Consider the following 25,828-nt stretch of genomic DNA (forward strand, 5'->3'; position numbering starts at 1 on the left):
GCCCCTTTGCTACCTTGGAAGTGTATAAGCATTTCATATCAGCTCATGCTAGGCCTCTATATTACTTAAGTGTAAAGCATCTAGTGGTGTTACCATCAAATTGCTACACAGAATGTCGTTTACAATATGAGACATAACACATCCTTAGCATTGTTAGGCCTGCTATTTCTGGAATTTCCAGGTCATGTGGCTTTGCCTTTTTATTTCTGGAATCTGGCTGGTATTCTATACAAAGCCATGGTCTGACTTAAGATTTCAGTTGGAAAAGAACTCCCTATTTATATGCTATTTATATGCATAACCTGAGAAAGAAGGCCCAGCCTTATTCAGAGCCAAACAAGTATAGTGACACAGTTGTTCTAAAATAATATATCCTGGTGCATTAAGTATACCTTGCATGCTTTCTAGACCTTATAACTGCCTTCTAATATTTGCAGTTCAACATACATGGCACTTTGATATTAAAGTTACAGACAACATGTGAAGGGATCAGAGATTACCTGTGAATATTCCTTTTACTTCCTTTTACTCAGGAATTGAGGTGATCTCTTCATCCACCAGACATCAGTTTGTTGAGGAAATCTTCTACTTCTTCCCTATACCCAATTACTCAAGACATAGCAAAAAATTTACCACAGCCCAAAACAATAACCATAGCTTTTGGATTCTCTGTGAAAACTAATTTAATGAATTGTCATGCAAGACTGCTTGACAAGAGTTGTCTAGATTACAGCAGGAAGGGGCAGAGCCACCATAGTTCATCTACAGTCAGTGTTGAGTCTGTCTCCAAAACAGTAGGAGATTATTTCAGATATGAAATAATATCTAGAACCACCAGAAAAATGACCGTTCTTCTGCATGGCTTGTTCCCCATTAGACACAGAACCCAAAACTGGTTGGCATTAGGTGAACAGCATGAAACTCTGAGCAACTTCCAACACATATGCCATCACAAAAGTATTTTCACTGTTGCACGAAGAAAAGGAACTAGGTGCATTTTTAATTATTTGCATGGTAATCAAGGACATGATAATCAAGGGCACTTAGGTAGGAACAAAAAACCCCTATATTTTAATTATCTACACCTATATTTATCTACCCCTATATTAAAATAAGAAAATCAGTGCTCTTACACCACTGCTGCAAGTAAATAACACACAACAAGGAAGTAGATTTTACAAAAATATATTATAATAAATAGATTTGTTCACTTTTTTGTTAACAAAAATTGTTTTGCACCGCACACATCTCTCTGTATAAAGGTAAAAAGCATATATTCATAATTCATAATCATTTTAAAATATTGATTGTTACTTCTGATATCCTTTATAATCATATTAAAGTGCAGATAATAAAGTACTTTATAAAGGCAGAGATCATATTCCCAGAATTTTACCGGCCTTTAGTTGTTCGGGTTGTTAGGATTCAACCAATTATGTTTTGGGTTGTTTCAGTCTTGTTAATTACATGATGCCAGTCTTAAGCTCACAGTACTGATGAAAGATGGGAGAACTTCATGATCAAACTGGAAAGGGGGATTTTCCACACAGCTACTGCACTCCCTAAGTGACTTGAGAAAAGTCTTGTTAGAAAAAAATCTTTAGTGCAACATGATGGATCTCCTCCTATAATCCAAACTAGAAGAGCTCACACATACACACACACCACACATTTTTTTCTTGAATTCTACTGCTGTTGTTGCTTTTAAAAAACAATTAATTAAAAATATAGAAAATGATACAGACTATCCTCTACTTCAAGGCACTTCTGGGTGTGTTTTTGGCAAAGGACAAAAAGTGTATGATGCTTTAGAGTCAAGTGTTTATTTGGCATCCCCAGCTGGTAGACCATACTCTTCAACAAGCTTATGTCTATCAGAGTTTGAGTCCGTGCTTATTACTGACCGAGCTCGTTCAGTAGAGGCCTCAAGCTCCTGCAGCTGTTTCCTCTGGGTGGTTTCTAGTTCTTCCAAGCGCTTGCGAAGCAGGGAAAGCTCTTTTTGATGCTGTTCCTCCTTGAAATTAAGAAGCAACCCATTTTGTTTAACATTTAGAGAGATATTCTATGACTAACATTTTCATTGCAATCTGATGTTGTGCTTGTGCCTTTCCGGCTTCTGTTTACTTATTTAGATATTTTTGTATGGCTCACTAAGTCAAAAGAATGTGGCTTTCAGAATTATTATTATTTTTTTTAAAAAAAATGAAACCTATACAGTATATATACCTGTGTATAAAATAGTCCATAATCCAAATGAGAGGGTGTTGGGATTCTGTTTCTCAAACAGCAGATATCCATGTCATATGGCAAACAGCTTTTGAAAGCAAAAGTCTTCCCGAAGCATTTTTTTATAAATAGAACACAGGACTCTGATGTTTAAAGCAATGAAGTAAAAACTTACTGGCTTTGCTTAAGGTAATTCTTTGAATTCTGGATCTAGCCCACCACAGGGGGCTGTTTTATATATTTTCTCATATCCAAAACTTTCAGAAACCTGCTTTGAATTTTAAGTTTTCAACACTTCTTCCTGTTTTACAAGCTCATTTTCTTGCCACCTTAAACCATCTCTTTGAGAATGCCTATGTAACTTTGCACCTACCGGCAAGAAAGGGAAGGATGCCTCTGCTCCAGGTATCGGAGTTGAAGACAATAGGCCTACTTGATTCAGCACTGGGATGTTGGGAAACAGAATTAACCTGCGGAATTCGTTATGTCTCCGCTGCAAATCCTTTAGTCTTTTCTGAAGGCGAATATGTTCTTCAAAAGGAACATTCTGCCTAAAATAGTTAAGACGTGAAACAAACAGGACACTGTCTTCAAACATGCAAACTTTCGGAAGCAATGTTAAACCTTAAGTAATGACGACAGTCATTCTGTCTCTGAAACATAACAAAATTCAAGAGCAAGCAAGATCTCAATGTACCTATTTAACACCTGGTTTTCTGTTTCCAGTTCTTCTCTCTTGGCTTCCAACAGCTCTATCTTCTCCAGTAACTTCTTTTGCTTTTTGTCATTAAGTGTCTTCCTCTGCAAATAGGGCAAATACTATGCATAGTTAGAGAAACAAACATTCCTTTGATTGTTGACCTCCAATGCAGCATATCATTTTCTAACCCATATGCTCTAATTGGAGTCTTATCCCCAAATTCTCAAATTAGGTACATATATTCATTGGGATGGAGGTACTTAATACTGAGCACACCAACCTGGTTACAATAAGAAAAATAATCAAGTATAAAGGAGGAAGCATTTGTGAAATTGGTGTTTTTATGGGGGGCGGGGACATATCCATTTGGAGTTAACTATGATTACCAAAAGAGAGACAACATTATTGTCATTTTATTACAAACATCATTTGTATAGTGGGAAAGGCTAGCAGGAATGATGCAAACAGAGACCCTGGCTGAAAAGGTATGTTTTGGAAAGAGGAACAGAAAGAGCAACACATCCTACTAGGCCATCAAGTAGTGGGACAAAGCCTTGTGCTTCTTTCTCTCCTCAGTCACTGAAATTCCCTGTTAATTTATTTGGTGTGGAGGGGGAAATGGAAAGAAAGGTCGCTGGTACTCTGCAAAGCTGTGAAAATATTTCTGCAACACTTGCACTTTTCCACAGGAAAAAAATATAGCTACATATTTTAAAAATCTAATTAGCTTTGGTGTGTAGCTGTTAATATCTATCCACAAACAAAAATTACCGGTAGATGTCACAACTAGGGTTATTTCTCGATGCTATCACAGCTTTTTTTTTGCCATTTAAAACACAAAAGCTTTTAGCAATAGAGGTCAGTATTTTGTTTTACAAATTACAAACATTGTGTTGGCTACAATTAGAATCCTGTTATAGAAGCATAATTTTAGCTAACCCAGAATGAAAAAGTTTCCCTCAGATATATGTTGTAAGTGACATGCCTTTTTCTGAGCGACTGCTGCCCGGTGCAATTTTTCTTTCATCTGGTTATACTTCTGTTCTACCTCTGTAATACGCTGAATAAGTTTATGTTTTTCTTCTAGCCATTCGACATGTTTGTCTTCCAAATTTCTGGAGGGGGAAAAAAAAGCAATGGTTGCTCTTGCATATCAAATCCACAGTTAATCACCGCATTCATGAATGCGCTGAGTATATCTCACATGGCTAAATGAAATCCAGGTGTACCTAGAAGGTATGTTTCTTACAATTCCATAAACAATGGGAAAGGCGATCTGAAACTTGCAGGATGTCAAGTGCTAAATCAGCATTTACAAAACTGTATGTTGGGGTACTTCTATATGGGCTTGTAAATTAGTTAGTAGAAGTAATTAAAGGCTCCTGTGAGTCCTGTGAGAGAAAATTGACTATCATTTACCAGGCTCTGGGATGCTCTCCTGAGATCTCACAGAGCTGCCTGAGTTCCTGTGAGATCTTGCAAGAGCATCCCAGAGCCCAGCAAGCATCCAGAGATTTTAAAAGCTCTTTCTGCACCAGGAAAGCCCAATGCAAAAGCAGTTTCAACCAGCCAACTTTCAACCATACAAGACTACAATTGTGCAAGTTAATTGTGTGCAAGATGTGATCGTACTGTATTGTATTTATTGAGTTGCTGTGAGAGGCAGATGATAGAGGTAACTAAGCACATGGCTATATGTACAGGCTACATTCACACTTAATGGAACAAGGTAAATTACTTTCCTGCTACAGAAAAGGCATAATTAGTTAATAAATCCTTATGTCACAATTCTACCTAGACAGTCTATGTGTTTTTATGGCAACATTATGTATATCATCTTAATGTGCAGCACATTCCTATGCATGTTGTGCTTAATTAGGCTTACTTCCACATTAGTGTACATGGGATTGCATCCAGGCTATCAGTGCTATCAAATAAGTAGTGAAACCAAGACATAATTAATTCACATTTCAAATCTATCATAATACAGAAAATTCACAATATAGGCAACTGAACCCAAGATAAACATCTGGGGCCATTTACTCTCCACAGGACTTTACTTTCTTGAGACAACAGTAGCAAAATATTAAAAATGAAACCATACTTCTCTGAATCTAACTGAGCCCTTTCTGCTTGACTTCTCGCATTCTGACATTCATGTTTTAATCTCTCCACCATTTCCTTCAGTTTCTGATTGGAAACTAGCAAGTTATTCTCCGACTGTGACAGAGAAGCCACTTGGAGTTGCAAATCTTGGATGCGCTGCAAAAGAAACATAAAAATGATTGATGAAATCATTTATCAAAGCTCTAGAAGTCCCACCAAACAGCATATAAGCCCTATGTACACATCACTCAACTGTAGCAGTTACATGTGAACAATAGGAAGTGGAGCCATACTACAGGATCCAACCCAATGTGCCATAGATCCTACTCCTTCAACACCTGTGCATTTACTGCAGACGTCTGCAAATGAGTGCCTACTTGCAGTCAGTTTAAAAAGCCACCCTGAGCACCACTTGGAAAGCCTCCATCGTTTCTCCAACCCTCTCCATAAGTCTCTCTGCTTCCTCTAATCACCCTCTCCAACCACCTCTTCTGCACCCAAACACTCTCATGAAGGCTGCTGGTCATTTTTCCTGCTCTCCTGCACCCCTCCCCGCATGTGCCATGTTTGTGCCATTTTCTTATTCTTCCCCTGTGTGCCATTTTTGCATCTCTTAAAAGTATTGTATTATTTTTCAGTGATATGCACACAGCTGCAAGTTTGCATATTAAATAAGCTGTGGAAGTTGTTTTCTCAGAGCAGAAATGGAGGTAAGTTAGTGCCTTCCACAGAAGGTGCATTAAAGACAATCTAGCATGGCCTGGAGCAAGTAGGAGTCACCTATACAAATTTGTCCCACAGGAAAACAACTCTAGTCACCCAGTGTTAAGTGTCTGGCAGACATGTTGGGGCAAAGAAAGTACTTCTTCACACAGCATATAAATAGCTAACTTCCAAAATTCACTGCCATAAGATGTGATGATAGTCACTTTAAAAAGGAACACGAGAGATTCATAAAGAATAAGACAACAGCTACTTGGCATGATAACGAAACAAGTCTGTTCAGATGCAATGCACATCTGCATGCCAGACACTACTGACAAGCACACCTGTTATCATATGCTTAAAGAAGGAAAGTAACGTGATCTATCTTGAGAAGATGACAGAACATGATGTTGGATCCTTACCCCCTTTAGATTAGCATTTTCACTTCTTTCTTTTTCAAGCTCCTCAGAATGAATAGTTTGCTGTTGTATCTTTAGCCTATAAATGAATACAAAGTGGAATTTGTGATTTTTAAAAGGTCTACACTAGATGGACATTTTTAAATTAAACAAAATCTGACACAAGAGTGGAACTATGGAATTAAATGAAAAACTAATTTCCAGCATTTTGGAAAGAGACTCCCCAGCATTAACTTTATATTTATCACTGAAATAATTTTTATCCTGCTCTTCTGTGAAAAGAGGTTACCAGAATAGCTTATGAATGTGAGAAGACTGTCCCTCTCTCAGGCTTGGATATATACTTAAGATGAATTCAGCAGAATATTCTACACAGAATGCACTGAGCATCCAATGGAATGTTTTAATAAATGGTGGGTTAATATTGATAGCTGTTGTAAGTGTGGGGGCCAGGGAAACATTTTGAAACATATATAATGAAAATGTCCAGTAACTGCTGAATTTTGAGAACTGGCTAAGTATGCTAAGTCGGTCCTAGGAAAATGTGGAAAGTGGTCTTATGGAGTGATGATATTATGAAACATCCCAGCTCTTTCAAACTTAAAGAAGGTACAAAATGCTTAAGATTAGAACGGTAAAACTGGCATTTAAATTAAGGCAATTATTACATATTGGAAATATAGTATAAAAAACATACATTGATACCTGGACACTAAGAGTTAAATGGATTTGACTATACAAAGAAGAGGTATAGACATTTTTGACAGATAAAAAGTTTAAAAGGCCACAAAACTGAAGACCACCTGCTGCTATGCTTGACTTGAATTTCCCACTTTTCTTTTAATCTCTCCTTTCCTTTTCCTTGTGACCTTGTCTGACTCATTTGATTTTCTCTGTGTTGTGTGCATCAGAGTGTAAATGGGTATGAATTCATGGTTGAATATATAAAAAGTTCACAAGAGAAAGTTCTTAACAGATAGAATGTTTAGAGAATATTGAAACTGGAAAGACAAACTTGAAGGGCAGGAGAGAAAGGATGTTGAGGAAATAAATGGGAGTAACAATGCATGTATTGAGGACTGGTTCCAAACAATTTTTAGCGATATATGTTTGTATAAGATATAATCCCCCCCCCAAAAAAATCTAATACAATAGTTATCAGTTTCTTCACTGTATTTTATAGCGTATTGTGCACATATTGTGTAATTGTGAACAAATGTAGAAGTTTCAAGAATAGCTTTAGGAACAGCATGCTTCAGCTGGCAAAGAAATGGTGCAAAACAAGGGTCTACCAATTAAATACCTATTTCTATAAACCCATTTCTGGAGAAACAAAAACATCTGCCCAGCTTAGACACAAGCAGTGAAGTGTCAAGGGCTTTGTTCAGCAGGCAATAACACTTTCTGATAAAGTGTTAAAAACTCCAATTCCTAAATAGAATTAAAACCTCTACAAATTACCTAAGATCCTTGATTTCCCTTCTGCTGGATTCTTCTGCCACCTGCAGAGCAGATAACTTCTCTTTGTACTCATCCTTTTCCAACTGCCTCTGAGTATCTTGCTCCACTTTGATTTTCTCCAGTTCAGATAATCTGGCTTCAAGTTCTAACCTGAAACATTATGGAGTGTTTAAGAGCTGTGAAAAACAGATTTTTGTTTTTTAAATCATATCACAAACAAACATATATATGTGAGAGAGAACATTTCTACTCGGCTGGTATAGCTTCAGTGTTCCATGATTAGTGCAGAAACAGCACAAGCTCCCGTCTAGAGATTTCATAGCCAGGCACAACTAATTCAGCAGCTTCCTTGGACAGGGCAAGAATGATTTCAGGATACTGAAGCAATGTGAGATGCATTTAAAACACCCTGTCCACTGTAGCAATAACAACTAGCAGCAGCAATTTTATAGCTGGAACATAATGCACAACGACTATATTCATAGGCAGGGAAGTTGCTACAATTTTTAACTCTTTTTGAGCAAGAGAAGAAAACATACAAGAACATACTTACTTTTCCTCCTGTAATGCTGCAAGTTTTTGGAAGCCTTCTTCTTCTGCAGCTTGTACTTTGCGTACTAATTCACGATCCTTTTCTATTAAAAGCATCTTGTGCTGCTCAAGTGTTTTCTTACGTATTTCATTATCTGAGTGTAAACCTGTTTTTAAACATTTACAGTATTTGAAAGCTCTGAAAATCACTACACAGAAGCTGATAAAACTGAATCTGTTGCTCACTCACGTAAGCCACCATTCATTTTTCCTACATTCAAGTACAACTTTGCCCACAACTTTCCCACTACTTAAAGCAGTGTAGCTTTAGGGAAGTATTATAGAATTAGGCTAAGAACCTTCAATCAATATTTACTCAGAAGTAAATCCCACTGGGTTCAGTGAAATTTACTCCCAGGTACATGCACACAGGATTGCAGCCTATGTCCCACAAGTTTCAGAAGGAAGGTTAAGTTTCTGTTTAACTTTCACCTGTGGGAAAATCAATGACATTTAAATGTGTTCAAAATTCACCAGAAATGCATTCCACATGCATTTACAGAATTAAAATTTGACGCTATTTCTACTGGCATTAATGGGAGCATCTAAGTATAAATAATGATGAATGGATAGTTACAAGATGACAATTCTCATTTAAGAGAGGGTTCACACAATTATTGCAATATGAGAATATATTCATGTTTTACTTTATCATTAAAATGCTACAATATCCCTCCAACCCCAGAAAAAGATCACATTAAAAATTAAATATTCACAAAGCTATGACAGTTATGGCGAAAAGCCCCCACTGAATTTAAGAATTACACTAATTATATCCATGATTACTTCTGTTATGTCAGCTTACAGGTATATGAGCACATAGCTGGGTGCAGTGGGGCTACATGTTGGACAAAAACCATGGCAGCTTATTGAAAGTGACACATTAAAACGAAAGTATCCCAGTGAAAGGGATATGGCTGCACGACAGTACTTACTGGACTGTTCTAAATTTTTCTCAAAGACAAAAATCTGTATCTATAATTGGTGGCAATAACAAATCACTGAAGTAATAAAGTTTTACCATCTATTTCACTTTGAATCTTGTTTCTTTCTCTTTCTATCTCAGTCCTAGCTCTTGCCGCTTCCAGCTTGATGTTTGTTATTTCTAACTTGTGTGAATGCTTAAGTTCTTCAACCTATAGAAGATAATGTTTTATCAATTTCCAGTTTTGATCAGAACAGTTTTTCTGCTCAAGGAGGATAAAATCATGCAAGAATCCCTCCTATCTTCTTCTGGATGAAAGATTCTGAGGTTTTCTCCTACTTCCATAGGAGGAAGTTCCCCGAGCTAGAAATATGGTAGCTGAAATTATTTATGAAAAATATTTTTAAAATGGTAACCATTTAAAATACACAGTCTGCTCTGGGTGTCATCGCCAAATGAGACGTGGCAGGGAAATCACTAGGAGCAGAGCCTTTCCAACAGCGGCACTCATACAATGGAACACCATCCCTATAGAGGTCTGTCAGACCCCAACACTATATTCTTTCAGGCATCTTGGGTGCCTTGGTAGAAAGGTAGTATATTAAAGTTAATAAATTAATTCCCAAAGTAGGGAATTACGGGGGGGGGGGGGGAATTAAAAATAGACCATAAAAGCTTTCAGGTTATGTTCATCAATGTCCGACCAAATAGGGGAATCTAGTGTCATGTACCTGTAACACACTGCATTCATCTGATCAGCAACTTCCTTAAACCCAATTTGACAGGAGCTGGGCCTCCATCTCTCTTTTGCACACACAAATATTATTTGAGAATTCTTAGATAAAATTTCAAACAAATATTAATGAATACTGCAATCTGCTATTATGTAACTTGCAACAGATATTAATAAGAACTGAAGACTAGGTAATAACTGATACACATGTTCACCTGATACATATATACAACCTGTAACAAGACACCTCTGCACATGAAAACTTTTTGTCTGAACCAGGGCTTGCTTGCATGCACATGCTTGCGCACATAGACACATGCAAACCAATTTCACATGAAAAACCTATTTCCTGGAGCCATGCAAATTAGCTCCAAGTGGCTTAAGCACTTAGGTCAATGTTTAAATGAAACTGTCAACCTCATTTCTAATAAAAATACTATACAGCTATGTGGGGGGTGACTTCGGGCCTAGGTGAGGTCACCTGTCCTCACCTTCCTTCAGTGGGAATACTAAGTTTTTCATTCATTTATGAGCACTGCTGAGAAATGCACTCAATCCATTCCAAGCTGTGCTGATCAGCTGGGATACAATACCTGCAGATACTGCTATCAAAACAAATTCAGTTATCTGATCAAACCTCACTATGTGAACGGCTGATTCAGATATCCAAACAGGCCGTTTGTCTACTTCCTTTGTTTGTGCTTTGCTGGTCGGCAGCAGCCATTTTCAGGCAGAAACCGTGGTGGTGGTGCAAGGAGGGAGAGTGGACAAATCAAGAAAGAGACTGGACAATTCAATTTTTCCTTTGTTTCTCTTCTGCTAGCTGGCAGCAGCCATTTTAGGAAGTAACCACAGCAAAACAGGGAGAGACACCACAGATTAGAAATATTTCCATAGCAAAGAATGGAAATCATCAGCTTGTTATGCGAATGCTTTCTAACAAGTGATTTCCTGGGAACAGATTTTGTTCAGAAACTGGGACCTGCCTGTACTACTATCATTAAGGTGTTAACATAAAAGAGCATCCTTAAAAGCCAGCATTCAGATGTCTAAAACATCTACAGTGTTTTAAGAGATTTTAAAACAGACACACAGAAGATGCACACAATTTGGCAACTTGCTCTTTTTACTGAGTTCAATGTTCTGCGAGGCAATCTGTCACCTTGACAACATAAGCCTTCATGCTAGAGAAGTGCTAGTCTTAACTATGCCATTAAAATCACTGGCCTGGTATAATTGGCTCAGTATTATGGCAGATCATCTATCTCCTATATGTCACTTGCAAATAGCTAACCTTGGAGAAGAAATTTCAACATGCTTCGTCACAAACCCAACACAATGTAAAACCGAAGCAGCTGTCTTCCTGCCTTGTAAGTAACAATGTTTTTTCAATAGAAAAATCAAAACATTGAAGACAATCATTGTCTGAAATGAACCGAAATTCTAGTTTAAACTTTCCTAGTACAGTAATTACAGGGTTGTTGAGAATTAAGCAGTAGGAGAAAGCACTTTTCAATGTCAAATGTAATCACAACCGCTAGTGTAGAAGCTACACAAGTTTTAAGAATTAATATTTGATTAAGCAACTACAGTTAAGACACTGATTTTCTTAAAATAAAAAGGAAACTCCATTTGTCATTTACACATCACAAGGTTTGACCATATCCCTTCTTGGTCTATCTGTCATCAATGGTTATTCTAGTTAAAAATGTTAGTTTTTGTATCACTGCTGATCAGGATCATATGAAGCTGCCTTAAACCAAGTCAGACCACTGCTACATCTAGCTCAGAACTGTCCACAGTAATTGGCAGTGACATTTCAAGATTACAGTGCGCTCATCTCACTTTATTGGCCAAGGGAGCCGGCGTAAAGCTTCCGGGTCATGTGACCAGCATGACTAAGCCACTTCTGGTGAACCAGAAAAGCGCACGGAAATGCCATTTACCTTCCCGCAGGAGTGGTATCTATTTATCTACTTGCACTTTGATGTGCTTTCGAACTGCTAGGTGGGCAGGAGCTGGGACCGAGCAACGGGAGCTCACCCCGTCACGGGGATTCAAAGTGCCGACCTTCTGATCGGCAAGTCCTAGGCTCTGTGGTTTAACCCACAGCGCCACCTGCGTCCCTATTATACTTCCTTTATACTTAATGTTAATTCTCACAATAAGACATATTCCGCACTGAAGAAGTTGCAGCTCCATTCTCTATCATATGGATCCCTGGCTTCTTTAATAATAGCTACTGCTGCAGGTATCAGCGTACATAGAAGGCCGTTAAGATGAAAGATCACAGTTTATCATTTCTACAATCTCCAACAGTCATCTTGTGGTTACCCAGTTTCTGTTTTCGTACTTCTGTGCTTTAAAACATAGTTTCTATTTTGCCCTCACGGAAGGAAGAAAACAGAATAATATGAGGAACAATTTCTCTAAGCCATTTACATAGCTGCAGGGGAAGTGTCCTGCTCTAATGTAAGAAATTATTTGGGAATATACTTATTTTAGGCTCAAAATATGTAAATATTTGAAAGCCACTTTCTGGGCGCATGACACTCAGCAGCTATTAATGCTGTTTATCTCTATATTGTGGTAAGTATCAGGTTTAAAGTGGCTCCACCAGAACAGGAAACAATATGAAATTTGGCAAAGCAAAATACACAACATAATATGAAAGCAAATATTTCCATTCACTTTACCAGCTACTCTCCCCCAGTACTTTTTCTCTGTTGCCACAGTCTTTGACCCTGAATATATCAGGTTCCATTAACCCATGTCTCCATAACCTCTTGCTTCTATTTGCATTTTTCTACTCATCCTTGGTTGGATCCAGACAAAGTCAATTGCACTTAGTTCCCACTAAAATCAAGTCCCATTGTGACTTAAGCACTACTATCTTAATCTGGATCCCATCTCCACCCCTTCTCTTTAGGCAGCTTAGACTCGCTGCAAGACATCTTATTTTCCCCCCTTTCCCAAACAGAATTGAGATGGAGGGGGAAGGTGCTTTCTAAGAAATAGGCTGTTATCACAGGTGAGATCTGGCACAAGCTTCAGGCTGAGAACATGAAACTACAATTCTCCCCATCCAAGAAATAAAAGCCCACTAACATTTAAAGAGTGAGAATCTTGAGATCGCAAGCGAAAGTACTGGCTATTTAGATTAACTTGGTCCAGCAATTTCTTGTTTATATACCTATTGAGAAGGCATGCCTTACATCTTAAAAACCAAGGTGGATTTTTTAAAAAGTCATTGATCCCACTTTCACATGCAAGGAACTTCCATTCATGCAAGTGCTAATGCCCATGCAGCCATGTTATCACTGGTCACAGTAAAACTGCTTCTGGACTATCACTTCAGTCTGTACATGACTAAAAGCTCGCAGAACATTTATCCTCCACACAGAGAACAAGCATGTCAAGGAAAAGATTAGGCCAGAAGTTCTCTGTCCAGTTTGCTACCTCAAGTAACTAGTTCTCAGAGTTGATTAGCGCTGGGCTAGACCAACCAACAGTCTGATGTGGCATAAGACAACCTCCTGTCTTCACAATAGTAAGTGTTATTAAATGTGATCTGTGGATGTCATTACTGCTTGAGGGAACAGTGCCAAAAACAAAATGCTATGTTTTCATGCCAACAGAAAAATCCAAGGACAATAAGAACATGGCTTTTCAAACACTGAATTATGAAAAAGGAAAGAAATAAAGCCGTGTAATAGAGACAATTTGTCTCCAAAGATACAATTAGTGATAATGGTTCTGGTAACATCTCCAAAAAAACTGTCTTGACAGCATCAAAATACTTACTTTAGTTGTCAAGGCACTGATCTCTCGTTCAGCTTTATGTAGCTTGCTTCTTAAGAGCGTATTCTGCTCACTGCTCATCTGCAGTTCCTTTTCAATGCGTTCCAGCTGCAGCTTAAGGGATTGTTTTTCAGCCTTAAAATTAAGAAAGGAAATCTTAAATTGCTTCACAGAAATGAATCTTGAAGCAGAGTTCTAAACCTATTTGCACAAAAGTAAGGTTCCTTCACTCAAAACCTCACCACCTGGCTGGGACCGATGAACTGGTTTCAAGAGGCCAATAAAATCAGTGCCATTACTTCTAGTGAGTAAGCGTCTGAGGTCTCAAATCTTTTTGGAGTTCTCTGGGTCGTTTTGCATTAACATATTTTAGATGGTTAGCTTATTTGCTCTGAAGTTAAATAGCTCCCCTAGAAAGCTAGGGCTAGTTCAAGCACCAGAACTACATCACAATATTGCAAAGTTATAAAATTGCTCAGGTTTGGGGCTGGCAGCTCTTCAGCAACATGCAGCACAGCAGCAGAAAGGGGGAAGGGAATGTCCTTTCTCCCATCTCCCATCCTAAAACAGTCTCTCTCCCTCTCAGACCTGAACAAGAATATAAAGCTCGTGCACCTATTTTATTTTTAAAATTTGTATACTGCCCTCACAGAGAGGTTCACAACATAAAAATACACAATGAAAACACAAAATGCATAATTAAAAAAACAAAACAAAAACCAATGATCATCTCCCACAAAGACATTTAAAAGGGCAGAGAATGCTAATCAGCCAAATGCCTGGCTGAAGAGAAACATTTTCACCTGCCGCCTAAAGATATGTAATGAAGGTGCTAGGTGAGGCTCCTTGGGAAAAGCATTCTACAAACAAGGAGCCACCACAGAAAAGGCCTGTTCTTGTGTTGCCACCCTCCAGACCTTATGTGGGGAAGGCACCCAAAGAAGGGCCTCAGATAATGATTTCAGGGTCCGGGTCAGTTCTTATAAAATGCATTTCTTGAGGTATTGTGGTCCTGTCTGAACTGCTTTTATGGGTGGGGATAACACTGCAGCATTGCCCTGCAGACCCCATTTATTCTCTCTAATTGGCACTCAGACATATAAATTTGCTATCAGCTGGCAAGCAAAACAGGGTCATAAAAAATAAGGAAATGGTTTCTATTTACCCAGACATCTCCCCAGCTTCACAGAATATGCAAGTTGCATTTAAAGCCTGACAATAACCTGTGAACTTCCTGGACACACACAATGCTAGGGGATCCTTTGAAGAAAAAGAAAATAGGAAACTGAAGGTGGGGGAATAGGAAATTGGTCTACTCAAGCTGCAAACAGCTTATAGAAAGTACTGTATTCTTCCCTGTATAAGACTAGGTTTTTTCCCTAAAAAATAATGTCAAAAATTAGGGGGCATCTTATACTCTGGGCCATCTCCCCCTATTTTCTTAAATCCGAGTCCCCGAGTCTTATACATGGGGGCGTCTTATAGGTGGAAAAATATGGTGATCTGGCGAGGGGTGATTAGAATAGGGAGGTGGGTTTTTTTTTATAAAACAAAAACTTACCTTCCTGTACTATACAAGTCTCCTGAAATTCCCCCTCACAACCTCTAGTCTCCTAATAAGTTTGAACAGCTGTATAAGATTTTGTTGCTGGACCCATTTGTAGAATTTGCTTATTGAATGTTTTGGACCTTAGTGTATTATTCAGCTTATATATTTATTTATTGTTTCTACAGACAGGTTTGTTTACCAGAGTAAAATATCCTTCCACTTTTAATCTTATGTAAAAAGTTCAAACCTGTAGACTCCACAATGATTATTCAAAATATCATGATTCAAACCACTTTGTAGATAAACCTGTCATATTTTTCAGAACTACTTTGCAAAGAAGTAATCTTATTACTATTAGGGAAATGTGAATCTGATTATGAAGAATCAAGCTCATTGATGGCTTGATGTGAGTTTCTCATTGTTTAAGTTAACACACAGTGTACACCTTTACTATGTCTTGTAGGGAGAACAATCAGAATCTCCTACCTCCAAGGATCGCGTTGTAGCTTGCATCTCAGTTAACTGTCGCACCTGTATTCTTTGCACATTTTCTGCTTGCATACCAGAGTTCTCCCTCTGAGCTCTTAGTTCTGCTACTTCTGCTTCAAAACCCTTTAATTTCTGAACTAGTTGAGCCTTTTCTCTTAATAGTGCTTCCACACGCTTGCCATCTCTTGTAGGATCAATATTAAGCAGCTGATTATGCAATTCTTCTTTATCTTTGCCAAGTCTCGTTATCTATGAGTAAATGAACAGACAACACTATGGGCCCACTCCAGTCTGAGTGTGACTTCAGAAAACCCAAAAGATTCAATGATTCCTTGCACGAGGTGCACACACAACCGTGTATGCAGACGGGAAGGAGTGAATGAGAACCCTCCGCGCGCGAACCATGTTCCTGTGCTTGGAATTGGTCAAAGTGTATTTAAATATAACATTATGTTGATAAGCCCAGAAGTACTAGAAAAGCACATAAAAGTAAATATATTTGTTCTAAAATGAAAACACATTTTCATTTCATTCAAAATAAGCAATACATTGGTAAAACTAGCACTATGTTTTATAGGCCCTTTTCTCACAGAAAAATTAAAGTGACAGAAATGTGTCCCCCATAAAACTGGAACCAATAACACACCTGAGGTAATTTTTTAGTCAGGAAAAATATCAACACATTTGCTAAGATGTTTTCACTTGATTAAGAACAGTAGAACAATGAAATATGCAATTAGTTCATTATCACAACTGTAAGGCTGCAGAACTACACACATTTACTTGGGAGTAAGTTGGCTGAATGCAGCAAGACTTACTTTAAAGTTAACATATGGTAAACTGCATATTTCCTCCTTTTTCTTAAGACATTCATGAAGCAGAAGGCTTGACTGATTATGCTTTAGGCAGGGTTCAAATTTATTACGGTTGATTAAATTCATATTCAAATGTTATGTTTTTTCTTATATTAAAATATTCTTCCTTACCTCAGATTCATATTTTAATTTGTTCTCTTCTAAAATATGGGCATGTTCTTCTTTCTGATGCTCAAACTCTGATTTAAGGAAAGTATGTTCATAGCGAAGTTTGTTATATTCTGTTCTCCATTTTTCTGCTTCCTAATTAAGAAGAACATATGTGACTAAAGTGAATAAAAAATACAAACCCATGCAGAAAAAAATGAACACACAAGATGTTTAGTAAGTATCAGGTGTAAACTGAAAACAGGTCAACAATTGCTAATTGTTTTTGATGGCAACATTTACAGTTGCATCAAAAGAAATACAGTAATACTATTGTTTGGCTTAAGCTCCAGAAGCAACGGTGAATGCTCCTTGCCAGTGACCATTGCGGCAGTGTAGTCATATTGCCAGAAAGAACAGCTGAGATTAGGGCTGTGCTATAAATCAATATATCAAATCATGATAACAGGTTTTTTAAATGACTTTGCAATTTATCACATATTGTGTGTGTGGTATTAAAAAAAATCACAATATTGGAAAAACCAGGAAGCCGATGCTTCTTCCTGTGTGTGCCCAGCAGATATCACCAAACAAAGCTTTGAAAACCAGTTAGCAGTCACTGTCAGTCAACCTTCCCTGTCTCATGCAGGAGGAGCAATTCACTACAAATTACTACAGGCTGAGTCAAGTATCGCGAAGCAGATATTGCCAAATGGAACTTTGAGAAATGGTTAGCTCTCTGTCTCCCCAGCCATCCAGCCGGCAAGCAGGGACTTCTTCCCTCAAGGCTCTTGCTTAAAGGCACCAGGCTGGTAGTTAGTTTAGGGAAAGCCTGCAAGGTTCAGAATTCTGGCGCCCTTTCCCCCCAGTAAAAAACAAACTGGGGTTAGTAAAAACAGACACCTTCCTTTGGCATTTGACCATCTTCTGTCATTCCCCCCTCCATCTGCATGTGCGTACTGCTTGTGAGTATGCGAATGTCTATGTGTGTCCTCCCCCCCATCCGTTGGTGGTGTATGTGGTGCATTTGTTTTTGTGAAGCAGCAGCCACCAGCCGGCAAAAATCACTGGGTTTTCCAACCAAGGATATCTGAATATCTAAAAGTGTGACACTGAATTTGCTTTTTCTTGTTTAGTAATGTAATTAAATTTTTAGGGAAGCTTTGATATCTATGCTAATAATTACTTGTATAACTTTAATTTTACAAAAACTGTGCTACTAATGGTACAGTAGTACTATAACATAACAGTTGTAACAATATGTTAAGTAAAAAAAATTTAGTTTTAGAGTTAGACCCATAAGTAGTAGCAGCTGCCAGGACATTGCCATGTTCACCTCTACATAGCTCCAGCCTTATTTCACATATTGTGATATAGCGAAATATCACAATGTTTAACTGGTAATAGTTGAAAACCAGATATCGCCCAGCCCTAGTTGAGATAGCTGAGCCACTGTCAAGAGAATCCTGTTCTTTCTCTTATTGTTACCTTTAGTCACTGAAGGGTTGTACCAGCCTCTGTGACGCTCATGGGCCCAAAAGCTTAATAGTGCAGTGGGTAAGATCCTATCTCCAGCCTCTTTAATCACAAAACAGGAGGCATTGCATGGTTGCATTTGCACTAACCCAGTTTAGCATGACATAGGTCAGCCAGAAAGGTGCCTGAGCAAAACAGGCTTACACACTACACTTTCCCTCTCCTATGTAGCCAGGGAGAGGACTTTATCAGAATTTAATTTCACTTTTACAGACATATGCTTGCTGTTCTGTTCAACCAGGGAAGCTGAATTAAAACAAACTGTTATGCTTCATGGCAAGATAACTTCGATCCATGGGTCTTTAAGCTCACCTTGTTATTTAATCAGTTTGTATTTAAATGTTATCAGAAAGAAGATAAACACTGACCTCTCCTGTCCATCAAATATAAGTAACAGTAGATAGGAAAATATATTTTGGTTAGAAAAATTGTAACTAATTATGGAGCCAGCTAACTAAAAGTATTTTTATACTTTGAAGAAAAGGCTGGCTATAAAACTTTCATTTCATAGAAAACTTTGTTTCTACTTACTTTATCTAGCTTTCGAAGGTTCTCTTTCAGAGGTGCTTCTATGTTGTCTCTTATTTCTGTTTTAAGCAACTCTAACTTCTGTGGAGTAATTACCTACATGTCCAAGAAACACATAAAAAGAAAGCAACAGTTTCATTATTTGCCTCTATGAAAATTATGCCGCCACTTAAAAGATCTGGCGTTCCCCCACCTAAGGATGGAAACACTCCAATATTATCCTGTTATGCTGCATATATTCCTAAAGTACTGGAACTGGCAACAATAAAAAGGTATAGGATCTGTTTGAACACTGCTATTACAACAAGGTTTTCATCACTGGGCAACTGCCAAAATGACTCAATCAAAGGAAAATACAAACTAAATCTACAGGCCTAAACATACCTGGAAGTAAGGTATGTTCAGCTCAATGCAGCTGGCTTGTGAATAGACATGTATAAAACGGCACTGCACAATTCCTAACACAGATCAAAGATAGATGCATATTTGTTATAGTATACAGTCTACCCAACTAATAAAAATTCAGTGTTGAGACACAGTATGAATAACTAGGACTATGGAGACTCAGGTACAAATCCCCACTCAAGTCATGAAACTGACTGACCTTGGGCACTTGTCTCTCAACCTACTGCAAGTCATATGGTTGTTATTAAGATAAATGCTGGGGGGGGGGGAGAAACCACTTAATAGAATTCTATGAAATAAAGAGGTGTAAAAATTAATTAAATAAATAAACTCCATAGCTGCCGTGAGCTGATTGAAAGAAGAGTGGAATTAAGTTATTAATAAATAATATTCTCAAATTCATGAACATGTGATAGGGAAACATGTTAATATGGATGAAATCTTTAGAAAGGCATATTTTTTTTACCAGTGACCCTTCACAGCTTTGGAATGCCCTACCAAAAACATCTCATTATTATAATTTAAGTGCCATTCATGGTTTTCTGGGCATTTTAGGACTACTAATTTAACTTAGACATGAATGATTTTACCTTCTACTTAAATTGGCTATTGCTGTTTTAGTTTGCATGCTTTATTTATGACTTTATATTGTACTTCAATTCTTACAACTCTTTTAGCCACTTTAAGAGCATATATCTATGTAGAAGAAATTGGATATAAACTATGTACACAAATAAGTAAATACAGTATCACTCCTTCTTAATGTCCTGTCCGGAAACCTATGTCCCCACTGTGGAAGGACGTGTGGATCTAGAATTGGCCTCCACAGTCACTTATGGACTCACTGTTAAGACAGTGTTCATGGAAGACAATCTTACTCGGCTACAAGTGATCGCCAAAGAAGAAAAATAAGAGTGTACAATGTTCCAGGAGACATAAAATTTCTTGACAGATTATATTTCACACACCCTGCCCTTCCTCTAATCAATTGAGAAAAACAATTTAAGCTAATGGATCAGATGCTCCCTGCAAGCCATTACAGTCATACCTTGTAAGCTGAACGGAATCCGTTCCGGAAGTCCGTTCAACTTCCAAAATGTTTGGAAACCAAGGCACAGCTTTCGATTGACTCCAGGAAACTCCTGCAGCCAATCGGAAGCCACACTGGATGTTCAGCTTCAAAAGAATGTTTGCAAACTGGAACACTTACTTCCGGGTTTGCGGCATTCAGCATCCAAAATGTACAATTGCCAAGGCATTCAGCTCCCAAGGTATGACTGCAGTAAAAGTGCATGTCATGTTCCAGACAACTGTTAAACAAGTTACATGAGTCAAAGGGGTCTTTAAACTTCTTTTGAAATGGCAGCTCTCATGCCTCATGTCAAATTTATTTTTGAAACTGAGCAGAGTATGGCATGGAGATATTTTGAATGAAGAGAAAAATAGTCACAAAGTACTCCTACATGATCGAAGCCACTGGTCTTCAACTGGTGGGCTGGGACTCACTATCAGGTCATGACTGATCTAAGGTGGGTCACAACAGCAGTACTACCACAAAAGAAATATGTGGTAAGAAAAGTAAGAACTATATCCCCAACTGCAGTTCTTTAGATACCAGTAACAGTTTAACAGTTTAACAGGAACATCAGCCATAATTAGCAATGTGGATTAAGATACTGTGTATGAATAATGTAACTTAACAGAAAGAATTGTGGCTGTACCTGCTTCTTTAACTCCTCTACTTCTCTTGATTTATCCAACAATTCATCTCGGAATTCACCGAGCAGACACTGAAATTTATCATGAACTGTCTGCTTTTCACGTAACAACTGTTTGAGCTCATTTTGTGATTTTGTATATTCATTCTGAAGCCTGAAAAGAAATCATTTTACAATGTATCTGCTTTTCAGTTTACTGATCTATATCTTGGCACATTGAAGATAACAGAGAAAGGAGAGGAAATGGGAAGTAGGATAAACAGGGGAAGCATATCATTTCATTTCACTTACACATACTTAGGCTTAATTACAGTTAATATGACACATAGGGAGTTGTGCCAAAAGACTGCACAGAAAAGGAGAGGTTTGAAAGAAGTAAGAGCAGCAACACCATGGAGGTGTTCTGGGTGGCAGCTTTGACATTTTCTTCCTGTTAGAAAGTTTTTTATACTGAAAATGCCAATACACACAAACACAAAATCAACATTGTACACTATACACTATACACTACAAATACACTAGCACAACAATACAACCCCCACTTTGTGGTGGGCTGGGGGGAAGTGGATTGGGTGCAAGTGTCCCTCTACCTAGTCCTGGCAGCCTGTATCTGGCACAGAGTTCCACTCCCACCTGCCAAAAATGTGGAAGTGCCATTAGTAGGATTCCTACTGGCAGCAACCAGTGGATTTCCAAAACAGAACTTTCCAGGGGCAGGGCTGAACTGGCCTGGGATATGTTGGATCCTAAGCAGGCCCTACTACAGTCACATGACGGTCACCTCCAGGTTGGCACAGTAATCTGCCAATTCTCCACCTTCTGTGCAGGAGAGCTGTATCTGCCAACCTGCTACTCCATAAAGCCCTACCAAGCAGAGAAGAGTTAGAATTGTTCCCTAAATAACTGAAATTTCAACATCCCAAGAAATTGAGGCCCAATTCACAGAAACTGGAATACAATACAATGGCAAAGTGAAACAGAACTGCATGGGCTGCTCCATTTGGCAAATAGTTTGTGTGCTTTTGCCAAGCTTTAACAGTACACTGCCCATACCGGCCAAAGAAATAATGTTGGGCAGATTGAAGAGCTGGTTGCCACTGCCTGAAGGCAACGTCCAACAGCACACATGCCCACCCAGTATGTCCCCTCAGGAAATACCAGGGCACAGAAAAGGACATCACTGTGTGAAGGTGCATTGTGTATCTTTGGGCAATGGTGCCTTTTCCACATTGAGGAGGGAATACCAGCCAAAAATTGTCTACCCATCCCTGGTGGCTGCAACATAACCATGCAAATCCACCTGTTGTCATCAAGTTCCTGCAAACTAGCCCCTACTCCCCAGTAAAAGTTTGTAGCAGTGTGCTAAACTTGAATACTATTCGTCTAACATCTGATTAGTACTGCAACTAGTTTAGCTATAGAAAACTTGCATTTTATTTTCATGATCAAAACATTTAATTAAATAGCTCAACATCAAAAAGAAAGAAAGCATACTATACCTTGTATGTTCTGCTTTAAGAGTTTGGTAATTGTTTTTATGGTGTTCACACCGCATTCTTTCATCATTTAACAGTTTTTGTACTTCTGCTTGTGAGCTAAGATCTCCACTTCCACCGACTGATGAAAGGATATGTGGAAAAGTGTCCATTCTGACTGAATGTTAATGAGATGACAATGTTAATAAAGCTGTCAGCACAAGCCTGCCACCGTCATAGAGACCTCTTTCTCTCCTGAGGGAATCCCTTGAGGCCAAATTACCTGTACAAACAGAAAAGCACCCAATTAGTAGTCAATGGAATCATGGTTAAAAAGGCTCTGCTTTGAATACATGTTCAAAAGCTTCATTATTTCTCTGACAAGGGTATCTTTGAAAATACATATATATAGTGTGTGTGTTTTAATCTGATTTCATTCTCAAATCAACCACATTAAACAAAGTTAATTTATGAAAGCACTGCATAAACTTCCCCATTACCTAAACCATTTTTTTCTTTGGGTGCAAAAGTTCTATTCCCGCAGGACTGTTTACTCCGAAGGATTATACAGAAGACAGCCAAACTGTGCAATATCCTCTGAGGATAATGCATCCCACTTTGTGACAGATGCAAGTTACAACCAGTATAATATTCAACACTTTGCCTGCATTGAATGCCTTGCTAAAATCTTCCCTGCCATTGATAGGCACTAAACTGAAGCTACCAATGGTTTTAGCTATGTGACTAATATTGTTTTGTAAAACAATTAACATTTGGTTTATTTGACACATGATGCCTAAACTTATTGAGGAAGAGAAAATAATTAATAGTAAAAATACAAGCCTTCAGGCTTTGGCACAGGATAGGCTATAAATCAAATCTAAGCACAAACATTAAACTAGTAAAAAGAACTTTACACCAGAGCTTAAAGCATGCCCACTAAATAAAATTTGAGGAGCTGGGGTTGCCAGAAAATGTCTTGCAATTAAAAGGTCAATGGATTTGAAACACAAATTTTAATATTTATAATAAAGTTACATGCTGAAAAATTAAATACACATCTAGTGTGTATAGGTGAAATTTTATTTGTTGTATGATTACTGAGTGACATCCAATAGTGTAAGTCCGCTTGCACAATGGGATTTCTCCTACCGAGCACAGCTCCCCAAAACAGATGGGGTGGGGCGAGACTAAGTCTCCTCATTGGATCTCACCCTGTTTTTAAACCATATCTTTTATTATTTGTGTTTTTTTATTATTAACAGCCTTGATAAAAGATACCGGAATAAATATTAGGATAGATGCTAATTGTCCAATATAGAAGACAGTAATCCATTTGGATTATACTGACCCCTTGTGGTTAAGTTTCCAAATGCTTATAAAACTGTGAGCGGTTATTTCTAGAGAGCTGCTTAAATCAGTGCAGCTAAATTGCAGGCAACTTTTAACAGCAGCAGAACTAGAGCGGTTAGCCAGCATTCCCTTACGAGCACCTTGGCGGTATTTTACAAAAATCCCTTTGGCCGGTGAAACTATCTAGAGTGGCATTACTTTACAGTGTTTTTGGTTTTTTTTTGTAGAAAAACTCACCGTGAACGCCTACCTTATAATAGCAATGGCGCCCACCTGAGAGGTGCGGGAACCAAGTTCCTGATAGCGGGGAAAGAAAAGAAAAAGCCCTGGATGGCAATATTCCGTGTTTCGTCTCACTGGGACTGGGGTTTTTTTGGGGGGGAGGGAGGCGCCGGTCTTCCTTCACCGGCCTACCTCAGAGGGCCGTCTCGAAGGCGAAAGGCGGGAGGGGAAGGGAAGCCTCCAGCCGCCCCCCCCAACCCCCTCGAAGGAAAGCGGCTGACCGACCCACGTCGAAAGAACGAGAACCGCGAAGCAAGCGGGCAGCGCCAACCGCCTCAGGAGCAGCCCTGCCCCGCCGGCCCAGCCCTGCCTCCTTCCCTTCCTCGCTTACCCGCCACCTCAGGCGGGCATCGGTTGCCTCGGCTGTTTAAAAATGGCGCTTCGGCTCCGCTCGCCCCGCCCCTCTCGTTTTCCGCTGAGCCCTCCCGGGACCCGTATGCTCGCCTACCTTTCCATTTTGTCAGCTGGCGCCTGGAACCCACCGGACAATATCTTCGTCAGCCCCGGGGCATCACGGGAATGCGGAAGCGTGGTTGCCCGGGTGCAGTAGATGCAAGAGGCGGGAGGCGGCGCGCGAAGGCAAAAGTAGGCGGGGCTAATCGGGTTAACCCTTAGCTTGTCCGTTTCTCAGGAACGCTGCTTGATTACGCCCAAAGTAGAGACCGTTCTAATCGGAGGAGGCGGTTACTGCGTTCTTTAAAAACGAAGTGCACTAACCTTTGATGAGAGGGAACTAATACTTCGGAGCGGGGCGGGGAACGAGTTTTAGGGTACAGTCTTGGCAATGTTTCCCCAAACATGAATAGTGCAGTCAAAATTTTTTGTTTCCATACAATGTTAGTAGGGATCAAACTATTGAAATAAAAAAAATTAAGGTCATATATATATATATATATATATATATATATATAAGGTAGGTAGGTAGATAGATAGATAGATAAAATGTTCATAACTGCATATATAAACCACATGTCTGAAACCCCACAGAAAAAGTGCTGAAACCATTTTGTCCCTCCCAAATTGACCTCAAATATTTCTCTGCAAGGTCGAAGGAAAATGGAAAAGCCTCCCCATTGTCTTTTTGTTCACAAATGCTGTCTTAAGGGTATGTATGTGTACGAATAGGGTGAGCCTGTGACCTGGCTCAGGAACTAAGTATCTGTCATTACAAAAGACTGGCCAACTTCCCAGGGTATACAATCAAGTGACCATTAACAGGTCTGTCAGACAGGAAATAAACAATGCACTCAAATTTCTGTTGTAGACCGCCCTATCTGTGATGTAGGTATGATCTGGGGGGTGGTCTTGAGCTACACTCCTTTCTGTGATGTAGGTATGATGTATCTGAGGGGGTCTTGAGCTACACCCCTTCTTGTGATGTATATATCATGTTTCTGGGGGTGGTCTTGGACTCAAGGGCGGCCAGTTTAAAACATCTATATAATAGCGGGCACACCTTTGTTCTGGGTCCTCCTCCTTTCCTGCGTGTGAGGGGAGCACCCTGTTGCAACAGTACAATAAAGATCAGGCTTACGAGCTGCTTTGCTTCTCAATATTCTCTGGTTGGCCTGTTTATTTTCTCTGACCGATGGAGAACCTACAAAGGACTCTATAAGGGCTCTTGTGTTCCCCATAAGGGAATAAGGGCAGATTTTTGTTTATTACACTATTCATTGAGCAGGTGCATGGAGGGTACTGCTTCTCAGAAACACCAATGGATCGCTCAAACTAGCCATCTTGAGAGCAATTGCAAGAATTCGAAGGTGTGTTTGGTTTTTTAAAATCTAGTTGAGTCTGAAGATAACCTACTCCTGATCATGGCCATAGCCAGGATTTTTGTTAGTAAGGGCAGGACTTTTGTTAG

The 25,828-nt window shown here is 38.9% G+C and overlaps 1 protein-coding gene across 6 annotated transcripts; it reads right to left on the minus strand.

The window, feature by feature from the left end:
- Positions 1–1,169: 1,169 nt before the first annotated feature.
- On the minus strand, positions 1,170–24,720 carry CEP83 (centrosomal protein 83). Of its 6 annotated transcripts, none has more exons than XM_083401053.1 (18): positions 24,413–24,720; positions 23,933–23,979; positions 22,354–22,507; positions 20,858–21,008; positions 18,735–18,827; positions 16,692–16,823; positions 15,703–15,954; positions 13,671–13,802; positions 9,230–9,344; positions 8,171–8,315; positions 7,618–7,767; positions 6,160–6,235; positions 5,031–5,188; positions 3,912–4,041; positions 2,924–3,027; positions 2,600–2,777; positions 1,401–2,014; positions 1,170–1,359 (listed from the first exon to the last, which is right to left on the minus strand). In XM_083401053.1, the coding sequence occupies exons 3-17, from the start codon at positions 22,500–22,502 to the stop codon at positions 1,823–1,825; spliced, it is 2,157 nt and encodes a 718-aa protein (XP_083257179.1). In that variant the 5' UTR covers positions 22,503–22,507; positions 23,933–23,979; positions 24,413–24,720; the 3' UTR covers positions 1,170–1,359; positions 1,401–1,822. The 6 variants fall into 6 exon arrangements, with proteins under 6 accessions (XP_083257179.1, XP_083257178.1, XP_083257176.1 ...); XM_083401052.1 differs by having other exon boundaries at positions 22,354–22,612; XM_083401050.1 differs by lacking the exon at positions 24,413–24,720 and adding an exon at positions 24,296–24,334 and having other exon boundaries at positions 22,354–22,612.
- Positions 24,721–25,828: the final 1,108 nt, after the last annotated feature.

Source organism: Podarcis tiliguerta (genome assembly GCF_965153285.1).
Source record: "Podarcis tiliguerta genome assembly, chromosome: 10".
In the NCBI taxonomy this organism is placed as follows: Eukaryota; Metazoa; Chordata; class Lepidosauria; order Squamata; family Lacertidae; genus Podarcis; species Podarcis tiliguerta.